The sequence below is a fragment of the Sciurus carolinensis genome, chromosome 8 (genome assembly GCF_902686445.1).
Source record: "Sciurus carolinensis chromosome 8, mSciCar1.2, whole genome shotgun sequence".
Lineage (NCBI taxonomy): Eukaryota > Metazoa > Chordata > Mammalia > Rodentia > Sciuridae > Sciurus > Sciurus carolinensis.
Window position 1 is genome coordinate 16,027,932 of NC_062220.1, and position 22,628 is coordinate 16,050,559.

General features: G+C 35.0%; 1 protein-coding gene across 3 annotated transcripts in view; it reads right to left on the bottom strand.

Annotated features, from left to right (window-relative positions):
* Ubn2 (ubinuclein 2) overlaps positions 1-22,628 on the bottom strand; it is an 88,928-nt gene that overhangs the window by 38,205 nt on the left and 28,095 nt on the right. For all 3 annotated transcript variants that reach the window (XM_047560459.1, XM_047560457.1, XM_047560460.1), the window contains exons 3-7: positions 20,985-21,086; positions 12,371-12,508; positions 11,204-11,307; positions 8,308-8,797; positions 2,156-2,226 (exon numbers count right to left, since the gene is read on the bottom strand). In XM_047560459.1, coding sequence (XP_047416415.1) covers positions 2,156-2,226; positions 8,308-8,797; positions 11,204-11,307; positions 12,371-12,508; positions 20,985-21,086 — 905 coding nt within the window. The remainder of the gene's footprint in view (positions 1-2,155; positions 2,227-8,307; positions 8,798-11,203; positions 11,308-12,370; positions 12,509-20,984; positions 21,087-22,628) is intronic.

Below are 22,628 nucleotides of genomic sequence, written 5' to 3' on the forward strand. Positions count from 1 at the left end.
GTGGAAAAAGAGGGCAGAGAGAATAATATAACTAAAGGGAAGAATTCAACTCTGAACCTAAGGGCTCAAAGAAATGGAAGCACATTTTCTGTGAAGACAAAAAAAAAAAAAAAGTAGCTGGCTCCCTAAAACTTAAGATTTGTTTCCTGATAGACATGGAAGGACTGAACAAAGAAGCCTAATGGTGAAATGTTGGTAGTCTGCTTATTTGAGATGCCATGTCCCAAGGATAGTCTCTTGACTCTCTCAGGGGAGAAATAGTTATTCCCTCTCACAGAAGAGTAAAACAAAAAGAACAGTCTCAGTCACAAGAGCTGATCTAACACTTGGGACTTTCAGGTGGAAAGAAAAAGAAGAGTCAGTCAGATCCCTGATTATGGAATCTGGGACGGCTCTGATGACTAACGGCAACACTGTATAGTGAATCTGGTGTTTGAAAAGGAGGTACATAAAAGGCAGAGGCTCAGATAGAAAGCATTTGTTTGCCTGTTTTTCCAGGCAGACACATCAACATAGCTAACCTAAAGGACAGAAAAAAGAAACTCCTCTGCCCAAATACTAACAGAACACTGGGTTACATATTTTCTGAGTTCGTTTTTAAGCAATACAGGATATTGCAATTAATTACAAATAGTAATCAGAACTAATCAACCAATTGATCCTTCTTTAGACTCGCAAGAAACTGTCTCAATCATGTATTTAAAAGACAGAATCACAGTATTTTACGTTGTTGTCCTGAATCTTTCTGTATGGTACTATAAACCATCAGAATATGAATACATTATCATTATCATTGTTGTGATCATCATCACCATCATCACTGAAGTACTCAGGATTGAACCCAGGGCCTTTATACCACTAAGCTGCATATCCCCAGTCCTTTTTATTTCTTAACTTGAAATAAGCTTGCCAAGTTACAGAGATTGGTCTGGAACTTGTGATTCTTTTGCCTTAGCTGCCAGAGTGACAGGGATTACAGGTGTGCACCACTACAACTGGTCATGTTATTTTTCATCAGAGGAGCTAGATTTGTTGCTTTCCTTATGATCACTATTTGCCTACTTCTCCCTGAAGTCAATTATATACTTGATTCTTGTTATCAATGGTTAAAATGTGAGCTAACAGCTTTAAAGCACAGCTTATTTGACCACAACCTCAGAATATACAGATTTATTACTATCAAAAAATTTTGCACTCAAAGTGCAAAATTAGCTAAGTATAAAACCTAATGTAAATACAATCTAAGATGGGCATGGTGGCACACACCTACTACTACACACATGCTACTCTGGAGGCTGAGGCAGGAGGATCACAAGTTCCAGGCCAGCCTTGGTAATCTGCCCAGACCCTACTTCAAAATAAAATAATATAAAGGGACTGTAAGGTTGCTCAATGGTAGAGTACCTTGATTTCAATCTCCAATACTGTAATCAGTATCAATAATTTATATATCAGTCTTTACCTTCCCTTTTCCAAACTAACCTGTTGCCTTCACATTACTTCCATTCTATCCTACAACCAGGATTTCTTTATTGAACCATAATTTTCATTTGGCTTCAAAAATTTGTATTAATTATAATTAACCTCAATAGATATCAATAGAAGTGTTTTTCTCAAGTTTAAGTAATGAAAATAAGAGGAAAATTAAGCCAATTTGTATAAACACTGTAAATTTCAGAAAGATATTTTCATATAAACTAGAGTATGTAATACTTTTAAGTCCAGGTTAATATCCATCCTGCACAATGGTCATTTGCAGAGAACCAATACCTGTAGATGAATAATTCTGCTAAGAGACAAAGGTAAACTGTGCATGCTACAGGATTAAAGGGAAGAGTACATGTCTGAGACCAACCATCATTCAGTTTCTGTATCTCACAGGCCTAATGTGTGTGGGGGGGTGTGTGTGTATCTGTCTCAAAGTTTTAAAAAAATATATGTATATATATATTTTTATATGGTTCTGGGGACTGAACACAGGGGTGCTTAATCACTGAGCAACATCCCCAGTCCTTTTTATTTTGAGACAGGATCTCACTAAGTTGCTCAGGCTGGCCTCAAATTTATGATCCTCTTGCCTCAGCCTCCCTCCTGCTATATTTTAAAATGAATAATTCTTAAGATTTTTTAGTAATTAAAAAAGAGAAATACTTACTCCAAAAGAATATTATTCATATCCTGTGTAAAGAATTTTTTTCTTCCTTCTTCATCAAAAAGTTTGGCAGCCTAGAGAAACATAAGAAAGACTATCAATATACTCATTATACAAAAGAACTCTGAGAAGAACTGCCTAATGGGGGGAAAAAAAGGAACTTAACAGCAGAGTACACATACCACATGAGTTAAGATCCACAATCAGGTAAAGTCATTTGAGAGATCCAAATTTAACTGGATATGTGCACAATAAGTTTGCTACAGTTATTACAACACATTACCACTAACTAGGTGACTAAATAGAAATAAACAGGAATTTTTTCTTGTAGTCCAAAGCCCCAAGTCACGTTACTGGGCTGAAATCGGGGTGTGAGCACAGCTGTGCAGCACCGGGCCTCTGGAGTGCAGCCCTGCTTCCACCTGAATTTCAGTCTACTGATTTGGACTTGGGACTGAGACTAAATTTGGATTTTGTTTTGTTTTGTTTTGTTTTTGGTACTGAGGATAGAACTCATGGGTGCTTTACCACTAAACTACACTCCCAGTTCTTATATTTTTTATTTTGAGACAGGGCCTTGCTGAGTTGCTGAGGCTGGCCTCAAACTTGCAATCCTCCTGCCTTAGTCTCTTAAGTCACTGGGATGACAGGTGTATGCCACTGTGCCCAGTTAAATTTCTATTGTTTTAAGTCACCAAGTTTGTGGAGGACAGCTTGTTCCTCGTGGCTGTCAGCATTCCTTGGTTGCAGCTACAGCACTCCAATCTTCAAGGGCCACATCTCCAATCTCTGTGCTCTGCCTTCACATGGATTCTCTAGATGCATCACATCTCCTCCTGTTTCCCTCTTCTAGACGGCATGTGATTGCATTTAGGGCCCACAGGATAATCTCCCCACTTCTAGACACTTAACATTATATCTTCAGACCCCTGTCTCCTTTTTAACATAAATGGTAATATTCACAGGTTTAAGGGATCAGAATATGGATCACTTTTGGGACTCATTTTTCAGACTACTACAGATTAAATTCATGTGAGTGTTAAGAATATCAAAGAATGAAAGATCAATTTCCTTTGGACGCAAGGTATTCAGAATCAAAAAAAGACACTTAGAAATATTGAAGGTTATTTCAAAGAAATATAAAGGCTAATCATGTGATAAACTCAACATGAAGCTGCAGACTTCTATGAGTAGACAAAAGTATTTGGTAATCCATCTAACTTGAATCCAAGATACAGACTCTATATGACCACTATGCTTTTAAGTTATAGAGTCAATGACAATAGAGTTCATGGAATTCTAACAAGATTTCTGATTAGAATACAACCAATGATCCAGATCAAATGGGTGGTTGGGGGCACCCAAATGGGTGGTTCCTATATATAGGAACAAATTAACTTTATATGTCAATAAAAGAATTAGTAGAGTTGGAATGTCCAATAAATGCCAAACATGTAGTGAATAAATAAAGTAATATGGAACTGATAGTATGAATGTTGGGAAAAAATTAAAGGATTTTTTAAAAACTCATTTAAAATGATGGTTCGGCAAAGGGAAATACAATATTCAAAAAGAAGCAATGTAGGGCTGGGGTTGTGGCTCAGTGATAGAGTGCTTGCCTAGCACATGGGAGGCACTGGGTTAAATCTCCAGCACCACATTAAAGCAAAACAAAAAAATCCCTAAATGAACAAAATAAAGGTATTATGCCATCTACAACTAAAATTTTTTTTTTTTTTTTGCGGTGCTGGGGATAGAACACAGGGCCTTGCGCTTGTGAGGCAGGCACTCTATCAACTGAGCCACATCCCCAGCCCTAAAAAATATTTTTTAAAAAAAGAAGCAATGCAATAATAAATCAGCACTGCCTATTTTTAGATTCAATGATCATCACAGTTCATAAAATGTATGAAACTGGAAGTTAATAAACTCTTCATGCCAAGTTTGGTGGTGTACACCTGTAATCCCACTGACTTGGGAGGCTGAGCCAGGAGGACTGCATGTTCAAGGACAGCCTCAGCAACTTAGCAAGACCCTGCCTCAAAAAATAAAAAAGGGCTGGGGATTTAGCTCAGTGGAAAAGTGTTGCTGGGTTCAATCCCCATACTTAAAAAAAAATAACAACAATATAAAAAAGAATCTCTTCATGATGTACTTTAAAAAAAAAACAAAAACCTAAAGTGATTAGACATATTTCCTTTGAGTAAAAGTAGACCTAAGAATTTTTGATGAAAAGTTGAACTTTAAGAATTTCTGAAAAAATTTAAACTTTATAACCTTAAAAAGTTAATATAATCTAGTTTTACAAAATTAGAGTCACCCGGTAGTCACAATGTGTATGTTTATTAAACAAAACTGTCATGCATGCATCAGTACTTATTGGCCCTACTTTGAATGTATAAGTATTTCCATTTTATTTCAAGTTTTTAAAATACTGGTCTTTATTACATGATTTAACAACTAACTGATAATCTTATGCTTTAAACTGTAGGTTTACACCTATTTGTTTCTGTTTTTACTTATTAAAGAATAAACTCTTTGAAGGTGCAGCTATAATTATTTAAGCTTGTATTCTCCAGTTCTATTATGTACTTAATAATTCTGACCATGTTTAATCCTCGTAATGGTCAAAGATTTTGGTATTATAACCCCCATCTTACACACAAAGACCTTAAACCTTAAAGAGGTTTCATGCAATGGCCAAGTCCATTGGTTTGGAAAAGCCAGTTTGGGTTTTACCCCTTTAACAACAATGAAAAACTAGATGAGATTATTATCAAGGGATAAGCTCTTAAGGATATTTTCATCGCTACAATTCCCATCTTAACCAGATGACCAAATAAAAGGCTTTTTAAACCTGAACACTCTGTCACAATCTATGGGACAAAATTTCCAGAGGAAATTAGATATTTTTTTTTCTTTTTTTTCAATTATTTTATTGTAAACAAATGGGATACATGTTGTTTCTCTGTTTGTACATGGCATAAAGGCATACCATTTGTGTAATCATAAATTTACATAGAGTAATGCTGTTTGATTAATTTTATTTTTTTCCCTTCCCCCCCACCCCTCTTTTTTTTTGGTACTGGGGATTGAACTCAGGGGCACTCGACCACTGAGCCACATCCCAGCCCTATTTTGTATTTTATTTAGAGATGGGGTCTCACTGAGAAGCTTAGCGCCTCATTTTTCCTAAGGCTGGCTTTGAACTTGTGTTCCTCCTGCCTCAGTCTCCAGAGTTAAGTTTAGAGGCGTGTGCCACTATGCCCAGCAACACAGTCCATCTTAAAATTCAAAAGATCTAAAACATTAAGAGAACTGATCCAATAACTTGAGCAAACCAGGTGTTGACTGTCAATCTACCAAATCATTTGACAATTTTACATGCTATAAGTAGAAGAGATAAATTTCTGAGACATACTTCTTAAGATAGAATGAAGACTGGATGTGTATGGGGCAAAAATATAGGAAGAAAGTCAAAGTAAAAGTCAAATTTCAAAAAATGAAATTAAAAAGTCAAGAGGTTGAACTTGGAAGAATATCAAAAAGTGAGAAAAGAACAAGAACAAACTGCTTATCAGACAGGAGCATGTGAGTTGAAGATGAATCTCCTGAAAAAAAAACACCATTCAAAAAATATGGAGAATTTTTTCAGTAAGTAAAATGAATCTTATTTATTGATAATTTCCTAATAAGGGCTTAGGAAGAAGCCATGTTAATCCTGGCATGGCTATTACAGAGACAGATATTTTTTCCTATAAGATATGACAGAGCCTTTCAAGGTTGGACACACTTATGACTGACCAGTTAGTTTATGAAGTGAGATAAATGATGCATAAGCCGGTAGACAACACATAAGCTAGGAAGTGCAATGATCCTGACTTTAAAGCCAAAGTCTGAATTTTGGCTTGGCACTTAAAAATTATGTGTCTTCAGACAAATCTCTTAACCATCTCGAACCTTAGTTTCTTCATCTACTAAATGGGAAAAACACTGCCAACATGTTGCTCTCATGTTTCTTGGGAGGACTGTATTATGCAATAAGTAAAGAATAGCAAACCCAGTCAGGGATTGCTATCTCCTGAGAGGCAAAAGGGACATTGTGAAGAGCGGCACAGCAGCACCATACTCAGTACACAGTGTTGAATCTTGCTGAATAAACAGTAGTTATTATTTATTTATTTATTTTTGCAATACTGGGGATTGAACTGAGGAATAATGAGCTGCATCCCCAGCCCTTTTTACTTTTTATTTGGAGACAGTGTCTCACTGAATTACCCAGGCTGGCCTGAAACATACAATTCTCCTGCCTTAGCCTCCCAAGCTACTGGGATTATAAGCAAGTGCTACCATGCACAGCCCAGTAGCTATTATTAATAATTATATCTTGAAAAATCTGAGTCATATCACTTGCACTTTTGAAAACCTAGGGGGGGAAAATGAAGAATTCAGTAATAGGGGAGAGTAGGGGAAAAAGAAAGCATGTATTTTGGAGTCAGGCAAATCCCACTGCTTAAACTCTGGCTCTACCACTAACAAATTGTTTTGATCAAGTTTTTTGACTATCCCCACTTACATTTCTTAAAAAGGAAACAGTGTCTAAACTTCACACACAGAAATGGTGAGAAGATTAATGGAAAAAGGCTCAGATTAGGTCAATGAGCAAATTTTTAAAGAGCTAAAATAAAGGAACTCAAAAGGTTAAAGGCAATCAAAGAGAAAAGCCATACCATGCAACAATAAACAAAGAGGACTAAGTAAAATCATACAAAATTAAACTGAAGGTAAAAAGCATTAATAGGACAAGGATCACCTTCTGATGATAATCATCACACTGAAGGTACAGCCATCATAATCTTATAAATGGAGAAATGGAAAATGGAGAAATTCTAGGGGGAAAAAGTAGGGTGTAAAATAATCAAAATATTATAATCCCATTAATAATAATTTTTAGAAATAATATTTGAGGATGTATGGATTAAAATGCAGAAAAATAGCAGTTTTATAGTGGTTATTTCTGCTGTGGGTAGAGAATGTCAAGTAATGAGGGTCTTTTACTAAGTACATAATATATTCTGTATTTATGTTACTTTGTAATCAGGAAAAAAATTCTGAAATGACTAAAATATGGCATAGGCTCAACAAATAAACATGACAAAATAATCAGAAGCATTTTAAGCTAGGTTTGGCACATTTTTAATAAAAAATATTATCTCTCTCTTTGTACAATATAACTGGATTAGAAGCTAATTAATGAAGATTATGAATCCAAGCTGATGAGGAAAGAAATCTATCATGACAGACCAGTCTCAGCTCTCAGCTTTTTCTTTGGTACCAGGGATTGAATCCAGGGGCACTTAACCATGGAACCACATATTCAGGCCTTTTATTTTTTCTTGAGGGTAGGTTGTTGAGGCTAACTTTGAACTTGCGATCCTCCTGCCTCATTCTTCCAAGTTGCTGGGATTATAGGCAGGCGCCATCATGCCTGGTCAAGCTCTTAGCTTTGTTTTACTAGGAACACAATGCATGTGTACTGATCAGTTGGGAAAATAGGTTATAAAAAACTGGATGTCAATACAGTTTGGACCAAGTTCAGGTACACTTCTGCAACGTTCTTATTTGTTCCTTTCTTTGACCTATTTTTTTGGAGGAAGGAAGGAGTACTGGGGATTTAACCCAGGGGCAAATTACCACTGATGTACATCCCCCACCCTTTTTACTTTTTGAGACAGGGTCTCACTAAGTTGCTGAGGGCCTCACTAAGTTGTTGAGGCTGGTCTTGAACTTGCAATCCTCCTGTCTCAGTCTCTGGAGTTGTGTGATTACAGGTGTGCACCACTGCATCTGGTTGCCCTATTTTCTTTCCCTAACTATGTAGCTAATAAAAATCATAAAATCTATATGAAAAAATACTTATAGGTGAGCTGAAATAATAAAAGAATCACATATATCCATATTGTAACTATAATTATTTCAATTTAAAAGAAAAAGCCTATGCAGATAACCAATGTCTTAAAGGGAATTTGGAAAATAAAAAGTTGTTGCTACAAGAGCATTGGGATTATGGGTAACAACTTTTGTCTTTAAAAAAATGAAGCATTTATTGCTATGTTTGTGCAGCAAATAAAAACCAAGAGAATTATTATACTTACTACACGGAGGTCCTCGATGCGTTTTTCAAGAAGTACAGGTAGACCCTCTGGGAGTGTAGGTATCACCTTAGGCATAACCTGAGAGGTGAAGGTTGGCAGGGTGGTGTTTCCATTTTCTCCCCCTGACTCAGATAGGGGGCTACCATCAGAAGCAGCATCCAGTAATCTGTCAAAGTCAAAATCATCCAGTATCTCTAGGGCATTTTCAGCTTCCTGAAACAATTCGTGTTCATTTGTGCTAACAAAAATGGGGAGTTCTGGATCAGTGCTGTTCAGATTTAATTCTGGGACATCATTCCCCAATGCTGTAGCAGGACAGGAAGGCTTGGTAAGTGAGGAGGTCGATAAGGTCACAGGAACTTTGGGGTTAGACTCTGACTTTAATGCATCCTTCTCTTTCTGAAATTTTCGTATCATGGCAGCTAGAGAAAGAGAATCTTTATATCGTTTCTTCTTTTTTTCAGATTTGTGTGAATTTAGAGCCACAACTCTGTGAAGAAAAAGTGATCAGTGAGGCTAGGTGTAACTTTAAAGGTTAATGCCACATGTAAATATAAAGGTATGGTACTAAAATAATCATCTGATAGTTGACAGTTTTCTTAATTTCACATTAAATTATACTCTTACAACACATCGTCATTGTACATTCAACATCATCTGGATTATCACCCATGAAAAGCAAATAGATAAACAGGCATTACAATAAATAAAAAGAAAGAAAGAAAGACAGCAGAAAGAAGTAAACCTGTAGCTCGGGTTCATTAAAGTAAATAAAGTTAAATTTCTATTCTTTTTGGAAGGTTCACATTCTTTAATCCATCTATAAAGTAGTCACCTAAAGAATTAATGCAGTAAAGAAATGCACTTTTGCTGAAAAAGAGCTGCCTTACAAGCAAAAGTTCATTATCGTCCCCCTTCACCTATGGGAGCAGAGGTAGTTTGTGTTACAAACCGCCAAAGAAACAGAAAGTCCACCATCTTGATCTATGAGCCTTTATCCACCATGTTGTCTGCTTAGATCCTCTTCTAACTGCTACTATCTTCTGATCATCTTTCACTTTCCATTCTAGGACAAGTTACGTTAGGCAACCAGATATGTGTAGTTCTCCATGATAACCTTTTGCTTACATGAACCATGGGGAAAGGTCTCAATTTAGCTATCACTTCCTCTAAAAATCTTCTCCAAATCCTATGGCTTAGGTGTTTCTACATGTGCTACAAAACCTAAAGATTATTAGTACTCAAAGAGAGGTCAATGTTTCAGTTTCATATACCCCAAACTTACAACAGTGCCTAGTGTACAGGGAACAATATTTACTAAATAATTTATAATTAGAAAATCAATTAAAGGTATTACTCATACCTTATGTTTCACAAGAAGTTTACTTGTAAATAAAGAATATTTAAGATAACCATTAGTAGGCTGGGGTTGTAGCTCAGTGGTAGAGTGCTTGTCTAGCATGTGAGATACTGGGTTTGATCCTCACACCACATAAAAATAAATAAAGGTATTGTGTCCATCTACAACTAAAAAAAATATTTAAAAAAAAAAACCTGTAAAGACAATTGTTAGCAAGGCACACATTTTTTTTTCTAATCTCTTAATGACTCCAAGTCATGATTACAACTGTAATCCCAAGTTCACATGAGGAGAAATACTACTATACATCAATCTTTTGGATACAGACAGTCTCAAATGAAGATATTCCTCCCTGCTAAGGAGGGACAGAAAACCCAGCCTTTCATAAGTCTTTCCCTTAGATCTACAAAAATTACTACTGAGAAGTAGAGACAATGACAATTTTTTAATTGTATCACACAAATATTTTATTCTTTGGATGTAAGACTTATTTGTTTTTGGGACAGAGGATTGAACCCAGGGGTGTTTTAATACTGAGCTACATTCCCAGATCCTCAGCCCTTTTTATTTTTTATTTTGAGACAGGGTCTGTCTAAGTTGTCCTGGCTGCTCTCAAACTTTCAACCTTCCTGCCTCAGCCTCTGGAGTCATTAGGATTATAGGTGTGTGCCACCACACCCAGTTGACTTAGGCTTTTGAAAAATTTCTATTTGGTTTTAGTAGCAATATGTCACCTAAAATCATAAGCATTAAAAATAGCTAAATAGGGCTGAGGATATAGCTCAGTGTTAGAGTGGATTCAATTGCTAGTATTGCCCCACCCCCCAAAAAAATCAATGACATTTTTTTCTCCTTTTATTTCTTTTTTGTTTGTTTGTTTTTTTTTTTTTTTGTGGTGCTAGGGATTAGACCCACAGCCTCCCACATGCTAGGCAAGTGTTCTACCACTAAGCCATATCCACATGACATTTTTTTTTTAATATTAAAACAACCCTAAATTGTTCATACACAGGCTACTAGTAATCCTTAATCCCCAAGCATCACAGCTTAGTGTCAGCACCAAAAGATTTAAAAAAGTAATTTGATCTTTATATCATCTTTTTAAACTGGCTCTTGCTGGTTTAAAAAAAAAAAAAAAAAACCCAAAACTATAATGAGAAAAATGCTCAATGTACCACTCTAAAAATCTGATTTTTTAAAAAATATTTTTAGATGTTGATAGACCTTTATTTTATTCATTTATTTATATGTGATGCTGAGAATAGAACCCAGTGCCTCACATATGCCAGGCAAGCACTCTACCACTGAGTCCCAACCCCAGCCCATAAAAATCTTCTTGAATACCACAAGTCTCTTAGATAACAAAGCCTTCTACTTATTAACATATAATAAAATATTATTTAAAAATAACTAAGTTAACAGTATTTGTAAATATTTTATTAAATTAGACTTAGCTACTCTTAATTAATTAGTGGGGAATATGTCTAAAAAGAGAAACAGACTATAACACTAGTTCCCTTATTAGGTTCAACTTACCCCAGTTGTTTGGGTACTTTTTTCCTTGGTTTCTTCTCCTTTTCCCCTTCCTCTTTCCGTTTCCGCTTCTTCATTTCAATATCATCTTCTTTTATTTTGGGAACCTACAAAATGATTAAAAAGAGGAATGCATTATTTATATATTTATTTTTAAATTTATTTTAAGAAGGCATCATTTACTTAACTATCAATACTCTCCTCTTTGATGTTAGCAGTGGTTTTTCTCAACACTCAGAGTGCAACAGAATTACTTGCTTCATGGGCAAGTTCTTGCGGTCCATGAGCTCTTTTAGTTCTCTAGAATAGGGCTTTCAAATATCGATTTTTTTTTTTTTCCTGTACTGGGGATTGAACTAAAGGGGCACCTGACCACTGAACCACATCCCCAGACCTATTCTGTAATTTTTAAAAAAATTTATATGTGGACACAATACTTTTGTTTTATCTATTTATTTTTATGTGGAGCTGAGGATCAAACCCAGTACGCCACATGTGCCAAGCAAGCACTCCACCACTGAGCTACAACCCCAGTCCCCTATTTTGTATTTTATTTAGAGGCAGGGTCTCACCGAGTTGCTTGCCACCTTGTTTTTGCTGAGGCTGGCTTTGAACTCACAATCCTTCTACCTCGGCCTCCCGAGCCACTGGGATTACAGGTGTGCATTACTGCACCTGGCTTTGAAAATGGATTTTTGACAAGCATTTTGGTGATTCTGATACAAATAAGTCTTTGGCCCTCACATCAGCAAACATTTACCTATGTACATTACTCATTTCCCAAATGCAGTGTATCTGATTCTATAGAATTTGTTACAAATTAGACCTCAGCAATGGTAACAGTTATAAATAGTCATTTCTATAGCAAGTCTAAATCTATCCTAGAAACTTAACTTTATCCCCAAAACAATAGACTATTAAATAGTCAATAGACTATTAAACCACATCATAGAGAGTAACAGTAAACGAAAACAATTCTGTGATATAAATACCAATTTCCCCATATCCACATACTTTTGTTTTAAAGCATGTAATTAAAAATAGAATCACTGAGCAATGGTTAGTACTTTATTTTTCCTTATAGTCACAGTTGTTGATCAAGTAAGATTCAAAAAGTATATCCGGTTAATTTAACATTCTCCTTATCAGTGCAATGCTGGAGAAACTCACCTTGGATGGCTTGTGCTTTTGGTTGTCTGTGATATCATCTTCTTCAGTATCTGAAGCTTGGCGAAACTGCAGAGTGCCAGTGTTGATATAAAAGCCTCCATATTTTGTTGTTAAAGAAGCAGGAACTAATTCATCATACTAAATTAAAAAAAAAAGTTTAAGATATCCTATTGTCTATAAATGTCAAAGAAATTAATTCATCAGGAAAACATTTTCCTTAAATACTGACTGCAAAACTGACTGCAGACCTAGCAATCCCACTGCTGGGTACATGCCAAAGGCATCATGTTTAATCATATTGAATTAAAAAGAAATGAGTGGAGGAAAAAAAAAGAAATTAGGATATCAATTAGGATGTCTGCACTCTTGTGTTCAAGGTAGCATTATTCACAATAGCCGAGATACAAAACAATCTAAGTGTTTATTAATGAATGAATGAATTTTTAAAATGTGGTACATCTATATAGTAGAATACTATTTGGCCTTAAAAAAACAGGAAATTCTGTCATGCAATAACACAGATGAACCTAGAAAAATACCATAAAATCACCCTTACATGTGCAATCTAAATGATCTAAACTCAGACGTAGAGAGTAGAATGATTGATAGATTCTTGGGGGAGTGGCAGAAAAGGAAATGAGAGATGCTGGTCAACAAGTTCAAAGTTATAGGCAGACAGGAAGAATATGTTTTGGTATTCTGTTGCTTTGTAGGTTGTTTATAGGTTATGTATATTTCAAAATAAATAGAAGAGATAAGTTTGAATATTCTCACTGAAAATAAATGATGTTTGAAGAGACAGATATTACTCTGATCATTGCAAAATGTACATGAGCGTCAAAGCATGATGTTTCACTCCATAAATATGTGCAACTATTATTTGTAAATTAAAAATAAAAGTAAAAAGATAATGAAAAAAGGACTGCAATGAGGATGTTAATGGAATACGTTCGGAAAAAGTTCACTATCTGGAATAAAAGTTGGTTCTGACCGTGTGGCATACTTCAGACCGGGTATGGCCTGATGAGGAATGTTAAGGAGCACTGCCACTGTTTCCCTTCTCATTCCCATTGCTACTATTGTTAGTGACAAAGGTTTTTGATGAGAAGTTGAAACACATTAAAAGATGGCTGAATGACCAGATGATTAAATTTCCTAACATATCAGTATGTTAATTTTATAAATAAGGAGATTATAATCATATAATTATCCTTAGTGCTGTATTTTAACTGGGAACATTAAAAAAATGTTTAGAAGAAAAAATAGCGTGTAATGTTTTAAAGGGAAGCAGAAAAACTGCCCAAGTCTACAAGCATATACTGGAGAACCTGGAATGAACCAGGCAGGCACTCTCCTTGGAGCAAAAAGACTCAAACTGCCTAAATCAGACTGTGCCCTCAAAGCTAAGGTTCTAACAGTGCAAAGATACTCCAGAACTCTGCTTCTGGAATTTTTTTTATATTATGTAACTAGGTTTTAAGTGAGTTTTTTTTGTTTTTTTGTTTTTTTTTTTTAAGAAGAAGTCTTTTCATGGGCAAGGAATACACGTGTTCTACCGATTATTGAAAGAATATTATGACTAAATGTAAAAGTTGTGACAACTTTATACCTGTGATCCTAGTGATTTGCGAGGTTGAGGGACGAGCATCACAGGTTCAAGGCCAGCCTGTGCAACTTAAATGAGGCCCTGGCCCAAATACAGTGGTAGAGTACTCGCCTAACTTAAATGAGACCCTGGGTTCAATCCCTAATACCATAAAAACAATAAAGAAATAAATTGTGATTTTAAATTGTATTACTTCAAATTGTATGGAAAATGGGAAAAAAAGAACCCAGTTCAGTCAGGCAGAATTAGAAAGAAAGGAAATGAGTAAAAGAAAAAAATGAACCATTTTATTGCTTTACTTGATACCACTATTTTAAAGATCCCTACAGATCCTACAGAAAACAGCCAGTATATCTCCAAGTATAGAAGTGGTGTGAGAAGAATTAAAAAACTTTGTAGCAATTAGTTTGAAAATGCATAAATGCAAAAAGATAAATACGCCTATATCCTCTGTTTACATAAGCTTGTATAAGGTTTTCTAGTTTTCAATGCTTCTTCATATAGATGATTTCTATTTAAAAAAAATTTTTTTTGGTTGTCAATGAATCTTTTATTTATTTATAAGTGGTGCTGAGTATTGAACCCAGGGCCTCACACATGCCAAGCATGCACTCTACTGCTGAACCACAACTCTAGCCCCTATAAATGATTTCTTTTGGTCCTTATGATACTCTTGTGAGGCAAGGAAGGAAAACATTATTTGCAAACCAGGTAATTACCTTATTAAGGAATTTTTTGTTTATGACAAAGTCACTAACTGACTCTTAAGTTATGCACTGCACCAAGGAGAAAACATATTCGTCACCAGGTATTCACAGTAATTTTGATGTGCTCCAAGACTGTCTTCCTATGTAGAATTCTGCTGAGCTTTCTCTATCATAACACTTCAGGAGCATAAATTCCTTATGAATATTTAATTTAGCCACTTAAAAGTGTTAAGAGGCAATGAACACTGAACTTGAGAAACCAGGAGTTCTGCATCTAGACCCTTTGCCAGTGACTAGCTATTACAACCCCAGGCAAATCAACATCAATTTTGGGGAGGAGGGATTATCAAACAAGGACAATATTACTTTACCTCACAAAGTTCTAGGGAAATTTAATATGGACAACCTGCGGGGTTAGGGTTGTAGATCAGTGGTAGAGCACTTGCCTAGCATGTGTGAAGTACTGGGTTTGACCCTCAGCACCACTTAAAAATAAATAAATAAAATAAAAGCTACTGTGTCCATCTACAAGTAAAAATGTTAAAAACAAAACCAGAAAAAGGTAAAAAAAAAATATGGATGCATTAAAAAAAAAAAAAAAACAAAACAGAAAAAGGACAACTTAAATATAAAAGTGCTGCTCATACCTGGTACTATTTATTTAGTATTTATTTTTTATTGGTATTATTTATTTTTATTGGTATTATTTATTTATTATTATTTATTATTTAATAATAAATAAAAAACATTTTCTTTCATTCCTTTTTCAATTTGTCGGGCTAAATGTGAAATTTTTAATGCTTCAAAAGCATTTATTTCCAGACATTTTTAGTAATAAGTAGCACATGACTCTAAAAATTAATTAGGACCAGATTATTTTTATTGTTTATGAAATAATTTGTAAATGTGGAAAGTTTACTGACTGTACAATCAATAAGAAAAACAGGGAACATCTGATTAGATTGTAATTGTTTGTTATCTAAATTAGCACATAAAAAGAACAAAATAATTTTTTAAGGGCAATGATAGTAAATTATTCTACAAATCAACCTGTATTATAGTTTGATTTTTCTCTTAAAAAATAGGGACCTACAGTGTCTTATAAATGTTAGTAACTAACTATATAACTATACCTACAAAAATTACCTTTAGGGGCTGGGGTTGTGGTTCAGTGGTAGAACACTTGCCTAGCATGTGTGAGGCACTGGGTTCAATTCTCAGCACCACATATAAATAAATGAATAAAATAAAGGTCTATCAACACCTAAAAAATTTTTTTAAGTTATCTTTATTAGAGCAACAGCTTTCAAATTTTCTTCCCCATAACTCAGTGGAAAATGCAATGCACATCAACACCAAGCATATGGGGCTGTGGTTGTGGCTCAGTGGTAGAGTGCTCACCTAGCTCACGTGAGGCACTAGGTTCCAGCCTCAGCCACACATAAAAATAAATAATCAGCATACTACAGTGATGCAGTCACATCAATGTTTATAGCAGCTCAATTCACAACAGCTAAACTATGGAACCAATCTAGATGCCCTTCAACAGATGAATGGATAAAGAAAATGTGGTATACATACACAATGGAATATTACTCAGTCTTAAAGAAGAATGAAATTATAGCATTTGCTGGTAAATGGATGGAGTTGGAGAAGATCATGCTAAGCAAAATAAGTCAATCCCCCAAAACCAAAAGCTGAATGTTTTCTCTGATACGCAGATACTAATTCACAGTAAGTGGGGGTGGCTAAAGATAGATGTACTTTGGATTAGGCAGAGGGGAGTAAAGGGAGGGGAGGGGTGGGGTATGGAGGTAGGAAGGATAGCAGAATGAATCAGACATTATTACCCTACGTACATACATTATATGACTGTGATTCTACATCATGTGTGATTCTACATCATGTATAACCAGAAGAATGAGAAGTTATCTCTAATTATGTATGATATGTCAAATGCATTCTACTGTAATGTATAACTAATTAGAACAAATTTTTTTAAAAAAGTATTACGTCCATCTACAACTAAAACAAATTTTTTTAAAAAAGCATATACAGACACAACAAAAATTACATAATCTATGATAACTCCTAATCTATTTGATTCCATTTTCTTTGAGAACACTAGTCATACTATTAAATAGACCTATAATCCAATTATAGCTTGCAAAAGTCAGTTTGTAAATACTTTATTTAGAAATATTCTAAATGCTACAAAAGAAGTTATTAAAATTAAGATTATATATGAAATTCTATATACTTTAGATTTCAACTATTAAGAAAAAGGCAAACCTGTGAGGACAGTTAAATGGTTGCATAGGCTGGGAGAGAAGGGAGGGATGAATAGGCAGAACACAGGATTTTTAGGAAAGTATAACTACTATAATATACTAAATACTGTATATACTATAACGGTGGATACACGTCACTATACATTTGTTCAAACTCTCAGACTACTTCAGGTGGGAACACTAATGTGAACTATGAATTTTGGTGATACTGGTGGATCAATGTTGGGTTCCTCAATTACAACAAACGAATGACTGATAGTAAGGGAGGGTGTGGGGTGGGCAGGGTTATATATGAATGTTCTCTGTACTTTCTGCTCAAGTTTTCTGGGACTCTATAACTGCGCTAAAACATAAAGCTTATTATTTTTTCTTAAAAAGTTATTTATGGAAGCATGCATACATGTTTAACCATGAGTAAGTTCCTTTGTGGGTTATTCAGAATTTAAAATCTGCATATAATGTTAACACTATTGCTAATGCTTTATATTTGCTTTATGCTTCAGCATGTTTACATTCTTCACCTTATGTGGGCCTCAGAATAATTCTGGGCAAATCATGGCAGAGAAAACCAAGTGATGCTCTAAGACCTGCTCCTGGTCACATGGTGAGTTAGAAACTGATGGAGAATTAGAATCTAGGACTTCTGTCTTGAGTTCCAAATCATAGTCAAGACTCTTGAAACCCACACCCACACTAGCTGTCAACCTTTTTGGTAACAGAAAGGAATCCCTAGTCCAAAGGGCACTATTGATATGTTATATTTAGTCAGGACACCAGAAAAGATTTGTAAGTATGACAGGGTATTCAGTGTGCATCATGCTGGACAACCTTCCTATCACTCTCTTACCTGTATAAGATTTGTCATCGACTATACAAGAAAGTACCGTAACCACAGGCAAAAGACATGCTAGTTTGTGAGTAGTGTAGGAGTTAAATAGTGTCACTCTGTATACCCTAAGTAATTACTGTACCCTATATAGGATATTATAGTCCCAGGGATTAGATTACTCTAATACACAGACAAGAACAGAAGAACATATTCCCTAAGGCAAAACGGGAATGCCCTCATTCGTTTGCTACAAGATCAAGAGACTATTAAAATCCATATGAAACGTTCCAAATCCCTCTTCCTTTTAGTAGAGAAAGAGAATTTCAGGAGAAAAGCTATAGGATTTGATCAAAACAGACTGGTAAGGCATACAGCAATTTAAACATTAAGTGTATTTTATAAATGTCTGCCAAATTAACTTCAATCAAGCAGCACCACGATTGCTTGGTCTCATCTTCAAAGTCATTTCAAAATATACCTGCCCAAAGTTTGGGAATATCAATAAAAATTCAAGATGAAAATACCATTGGACCAATAAATTCCACTGCTAGAAAGTTAACCTACCCACATAGTTGTACTCTATAAATACACCGCATACACATTTACTTAAGCAGATAAATGCAAACAATATGCTCAACTATTTGTAAACACATAACACCAGAAACAATTTAGATACACATTGACTAGGACTGGTTAAATAATTATGCAATTTAGGTATGTTGCCAATAATGATTAGAAGGAATGTATCTCAATTCTAATATGAAAATATTAAAATATGCTATATTATAATAGAAAAACAAAATTTAAAATATGATATATATAATGATCTTAATTCTGTTATTTACCTTAAAGGATGTATAGGTTGTATGTTTACTTTCATGGAAATTTATGGACAGCTATACAGAAGCTTAAAACAGTGTTTGACCTCTTGGGAGAGAAGTTTTTTAGATATTTTTAGATATTTTCTACTTTATAATCATCTTGTGTTTGTTGTTTTATCATAATAAATAGTAATCAATAGGTGGTAATCAATATACCAATGTACTATATATTTGTTTTACTAAAAACAAAACAAAAAATACCAAAAATCTCTGAAGCCTCACCTCTAGAAATTCTAATTCATTAAGTCTGAGTTAAGACAAGAATTCCAAAATTTTCACCCCTGATTAGGAACCATTTGCTTAATATAAAGGTCTTCAGTATTAAACCATTGTTTTTTCCTTTTCTTTATTTTTAAAAAAGTTTTTTTTTTTTTTTTTGTAGTTGTAGGTGGACAACATGCCTTAATTTTTTGTGTGTGGTGCTGAGGATGGAACCCAGTGCCCCACACATGCTAGGCAAGCACTCTGCCACTGAGCCCAGTCCCAGCCCTCATTTTCCCTTTTTTTAAAACTTGTTTTCATTCTTAGATTGGGCAAGGGACAATGACAGAATTAATGCTCACTACACATGTCTGGAAACAAGCATCTACTAAATAATCCACAAGATTCTTGCAGGACCTGAGAACAAGCATAGCTTATCAAAAACATCAATCTAGTACAAGGTCAACAAACCATGATTGCCCACCAAATATAGCTGCCAATAAAATAGATTTTTTAAATGGTTGAAGAAAAAAATGAGAAGATTCTGTGACACATGAAAATTTGGGAGTGCTCTTGCCTGACCTACGTGAGGACCTTGGCGTGAGCCCCAGCACAAAGAGACAAAGAGAAAGAGAGAAAGATATAAAATAATAAATAAATTACATGAATTTAAACTGCAGACTTCATCGATAAAATTTTATTACAAATGCCATACTCATTTGCTTAAATATTGTCTGTGGCTGCTCTCACACTATAATGGCAGAGTAGCTGTGACAGCACCCAAAGTCTATAATACTTACCAAGTGGCTTTTACAGAAAAAGATGTTTGCCAAAACCTGGTCTACTATAGTAGTATAACGACCCATTGTGAGTCAACCCAACATTACAAAATTTTAAATTTGCAGTATTCTTTTAAAAGTTTTAAATCTTTAAGCAGTAAACATGGTTTTAAAAAGCACAAAAGAACACATTTGTTGAGCTAGTTAAGTTACCCTTGACTTCTACTATCCCAATAAATTAGCTGCTATAATAAAGACATATTACTAAATACAAATCAAAACTACCCTAAGATTTCATCTCACTCCAATGAGAATGGCTATTATCAAGAATATAAGCAACAATAGGTGTTGGTGAGGATGTGGGGAAAAAGGTGCGCTTGTATTTCTTGTGGGATTGAAATTAGTGCAGCCACTCTGGAAAGCAGTGTGGAGATTCCTTAGAAAACTTGGAATGGACCCACCTTTTGACCCAGCTATCCCATTCCTTGGCCTATACCCAAAGGACTTAAAATCAGCACACTACAGAGATACAGCCACATCAACATTTATAGCAGCTCAACTCACAACAGATTGTGGAACCAACATAGATGCCCTTCAATTGATGAATGGATAAAGAAAATGTGGTATATATACACAATGGAAAAAGAAGAAAACATTCTGGCATTTGCAAGTAAATGGATAGAGTTGGAGAAAATCATGCCAAGTAAGATAAGCCAATCCCAAAAACCCAAAGGCCAAATGTTTTCTCTGACAAGTGGATGATGATACATAATAGGGGGTGATGGGGAGAGTAAGGGAAGAATGGAGGAACTTTGGATTGAGTACAGGGAAATGTGGGGTGGGGAGGAGGTGGGGAGAAGGAAAGATAATGGAATGAGACAAACGTCATTACCCTATGTACATGTGTGATTACACAAACAGTTTGACTCTACTTCATGTACAACCAGAGAAATGAAAAGTTGTACCCCATTTGTGTACAATAAATTTTTAAAAAATTAAATAAAAAAAGAAATTATCTCACTTTAAGGTAGTATCAGGGGAATAAATGTGTATAGCTTGCTATATTTAACTATAAGTTTCTTTTCACTAAGACATTTCCTAGAGAGTCCAGTCCAGATTGGTCCCTCATTTTCTAAACTCAGAGGGCAGTTTTCACCTCTGCTCTTTAATTTTTGCATTATTCATATACTCTTCTACTTCTCTTAACAGTTTTATGCATGGACATTTGGCCTCTCTAACTAAAGTATAGATCTTCTGTTGTATGTATTTAATATTTAACAAATATTAAATTGATTGGGAAAAAAAAGATATATTACTCACAGCCTCTGAATTATCAATAAATGGATCAGTTTCATCATAGCCAAAGCCTATGTCAATTAAATCTTGTAGTCGATCCTTCCGGTGCTTACGGGATTTCCCACCCTGCAAAGAAAAGACATATCAGACTAATTCAGTACTCATGCTGTTACCATAAAGTTTTAAAAGATCTATTAGAAGAATTCAGATAATTTTTGTAGATAAGTCCCTACAGAAGGTTGAAGTTAAGTTTCCCTATACCTTGCATAATAAGCTGTGCTTAGTGACTTGCTTTCACAGCTCAGAATCAGAAAAGAGAACAAAGTAACTTTGCAATAGAAAACCTGCCCAACTTTACCTCAGTCAGGTGACATCAACAGGAATAATGATACGTCATACTGATGACATGTCCTTGATATAGTCTTGATACATGATAAAAACTGCATTTCACCTCTGTAGGTCTTCCTCTCAAATGCCTATAACACTAGCCCCGCCATGAGAAAAACATCAAACAGACCAAAGTGAAAGTCTACAAAAAAGTTCTTCAAAGCTGTCAAGATTTTCAAAAATAAGGAAGAAAATCTGAAAACCTGTCGTAGTCCACACCAGGCTAAAGATGCAATGAATGAGTTTTGGTATGATGGATAGGATCTAGAAATTGAAAAAGTACATTAGGGGAAAACTAGTAAAGTCCAAATAAAGTTTGGAGTTTAATTATGATAACATACCAATGTCAGTTCCCTCGTTATAACAAACATACTACATGAATGTAAGATATTAACAGGGGTTAGCGGGTGAGAACTATATGAGAACTCTTTGTATTATCTTGTTTAATTTTACTTTTTTTGGAATTTGAAATTGAACCCAGGGATGCTTTACAACTGAGCTACATCCCCAGCACTTTTTATTTTTTATTTTGAGACAGCGTCTCACCAAGTTGCAGAGGCTTGACTACAATTTGAGATCCCTCTGCCTCATCCTCCCAAATCACTGGGATTATAAAGGTGTGCATTGCTGTGCCCAGTTCTATATTGTAACTTTTCTGCAATTCTAAAACTATGCTTAAAATTATTTTTAACTGTACATAATTACACACATAAACAGAAAAAATGATAAATGTGTGCATACAAAAGCTGGTGAAATCAGCCAGGCACGGTGGCTCATGCATGTAATCCCAGGGGCTCAGGAGGCTGAGGCAGAAGGATTACAAGTTCAAAGCCAGCCTCAGTAATGTAGCAAGGCCCTCAGCAACTGAGCAAGAGCCTGTCTCAAAATAAACAGGTTGTGGATATGACTCAGTAGTAAAGCAACTCTGGAATCAAAAACAAAAAAACAAAACAAAAACGCTGGTATCAAAAACTGGTGAAATCTGCTGAATAAGGTCTGTTGTCTGGTTAGGTATATTGTGTAAATGTGTAGTTCCTAGTTTTGTAACTGCAGTGTATAAGATATTACCACTGGAGAAGTTGGGTGATAGGCATAAGGGTCTTCTTTACTATATTTGCAATTTTTTGTGAGGCCATAGTCCTTTTTAAATAAATCCTTTTAAAAGAGTAAAACAATGTCAAAACAAACTAGTTCCTGTAGATTCCATTATACAGATGATATCTTATGGAGCCTTTTGACTGACTGATCACTCTATAAAGAACTCATATTTCAGATATAAAT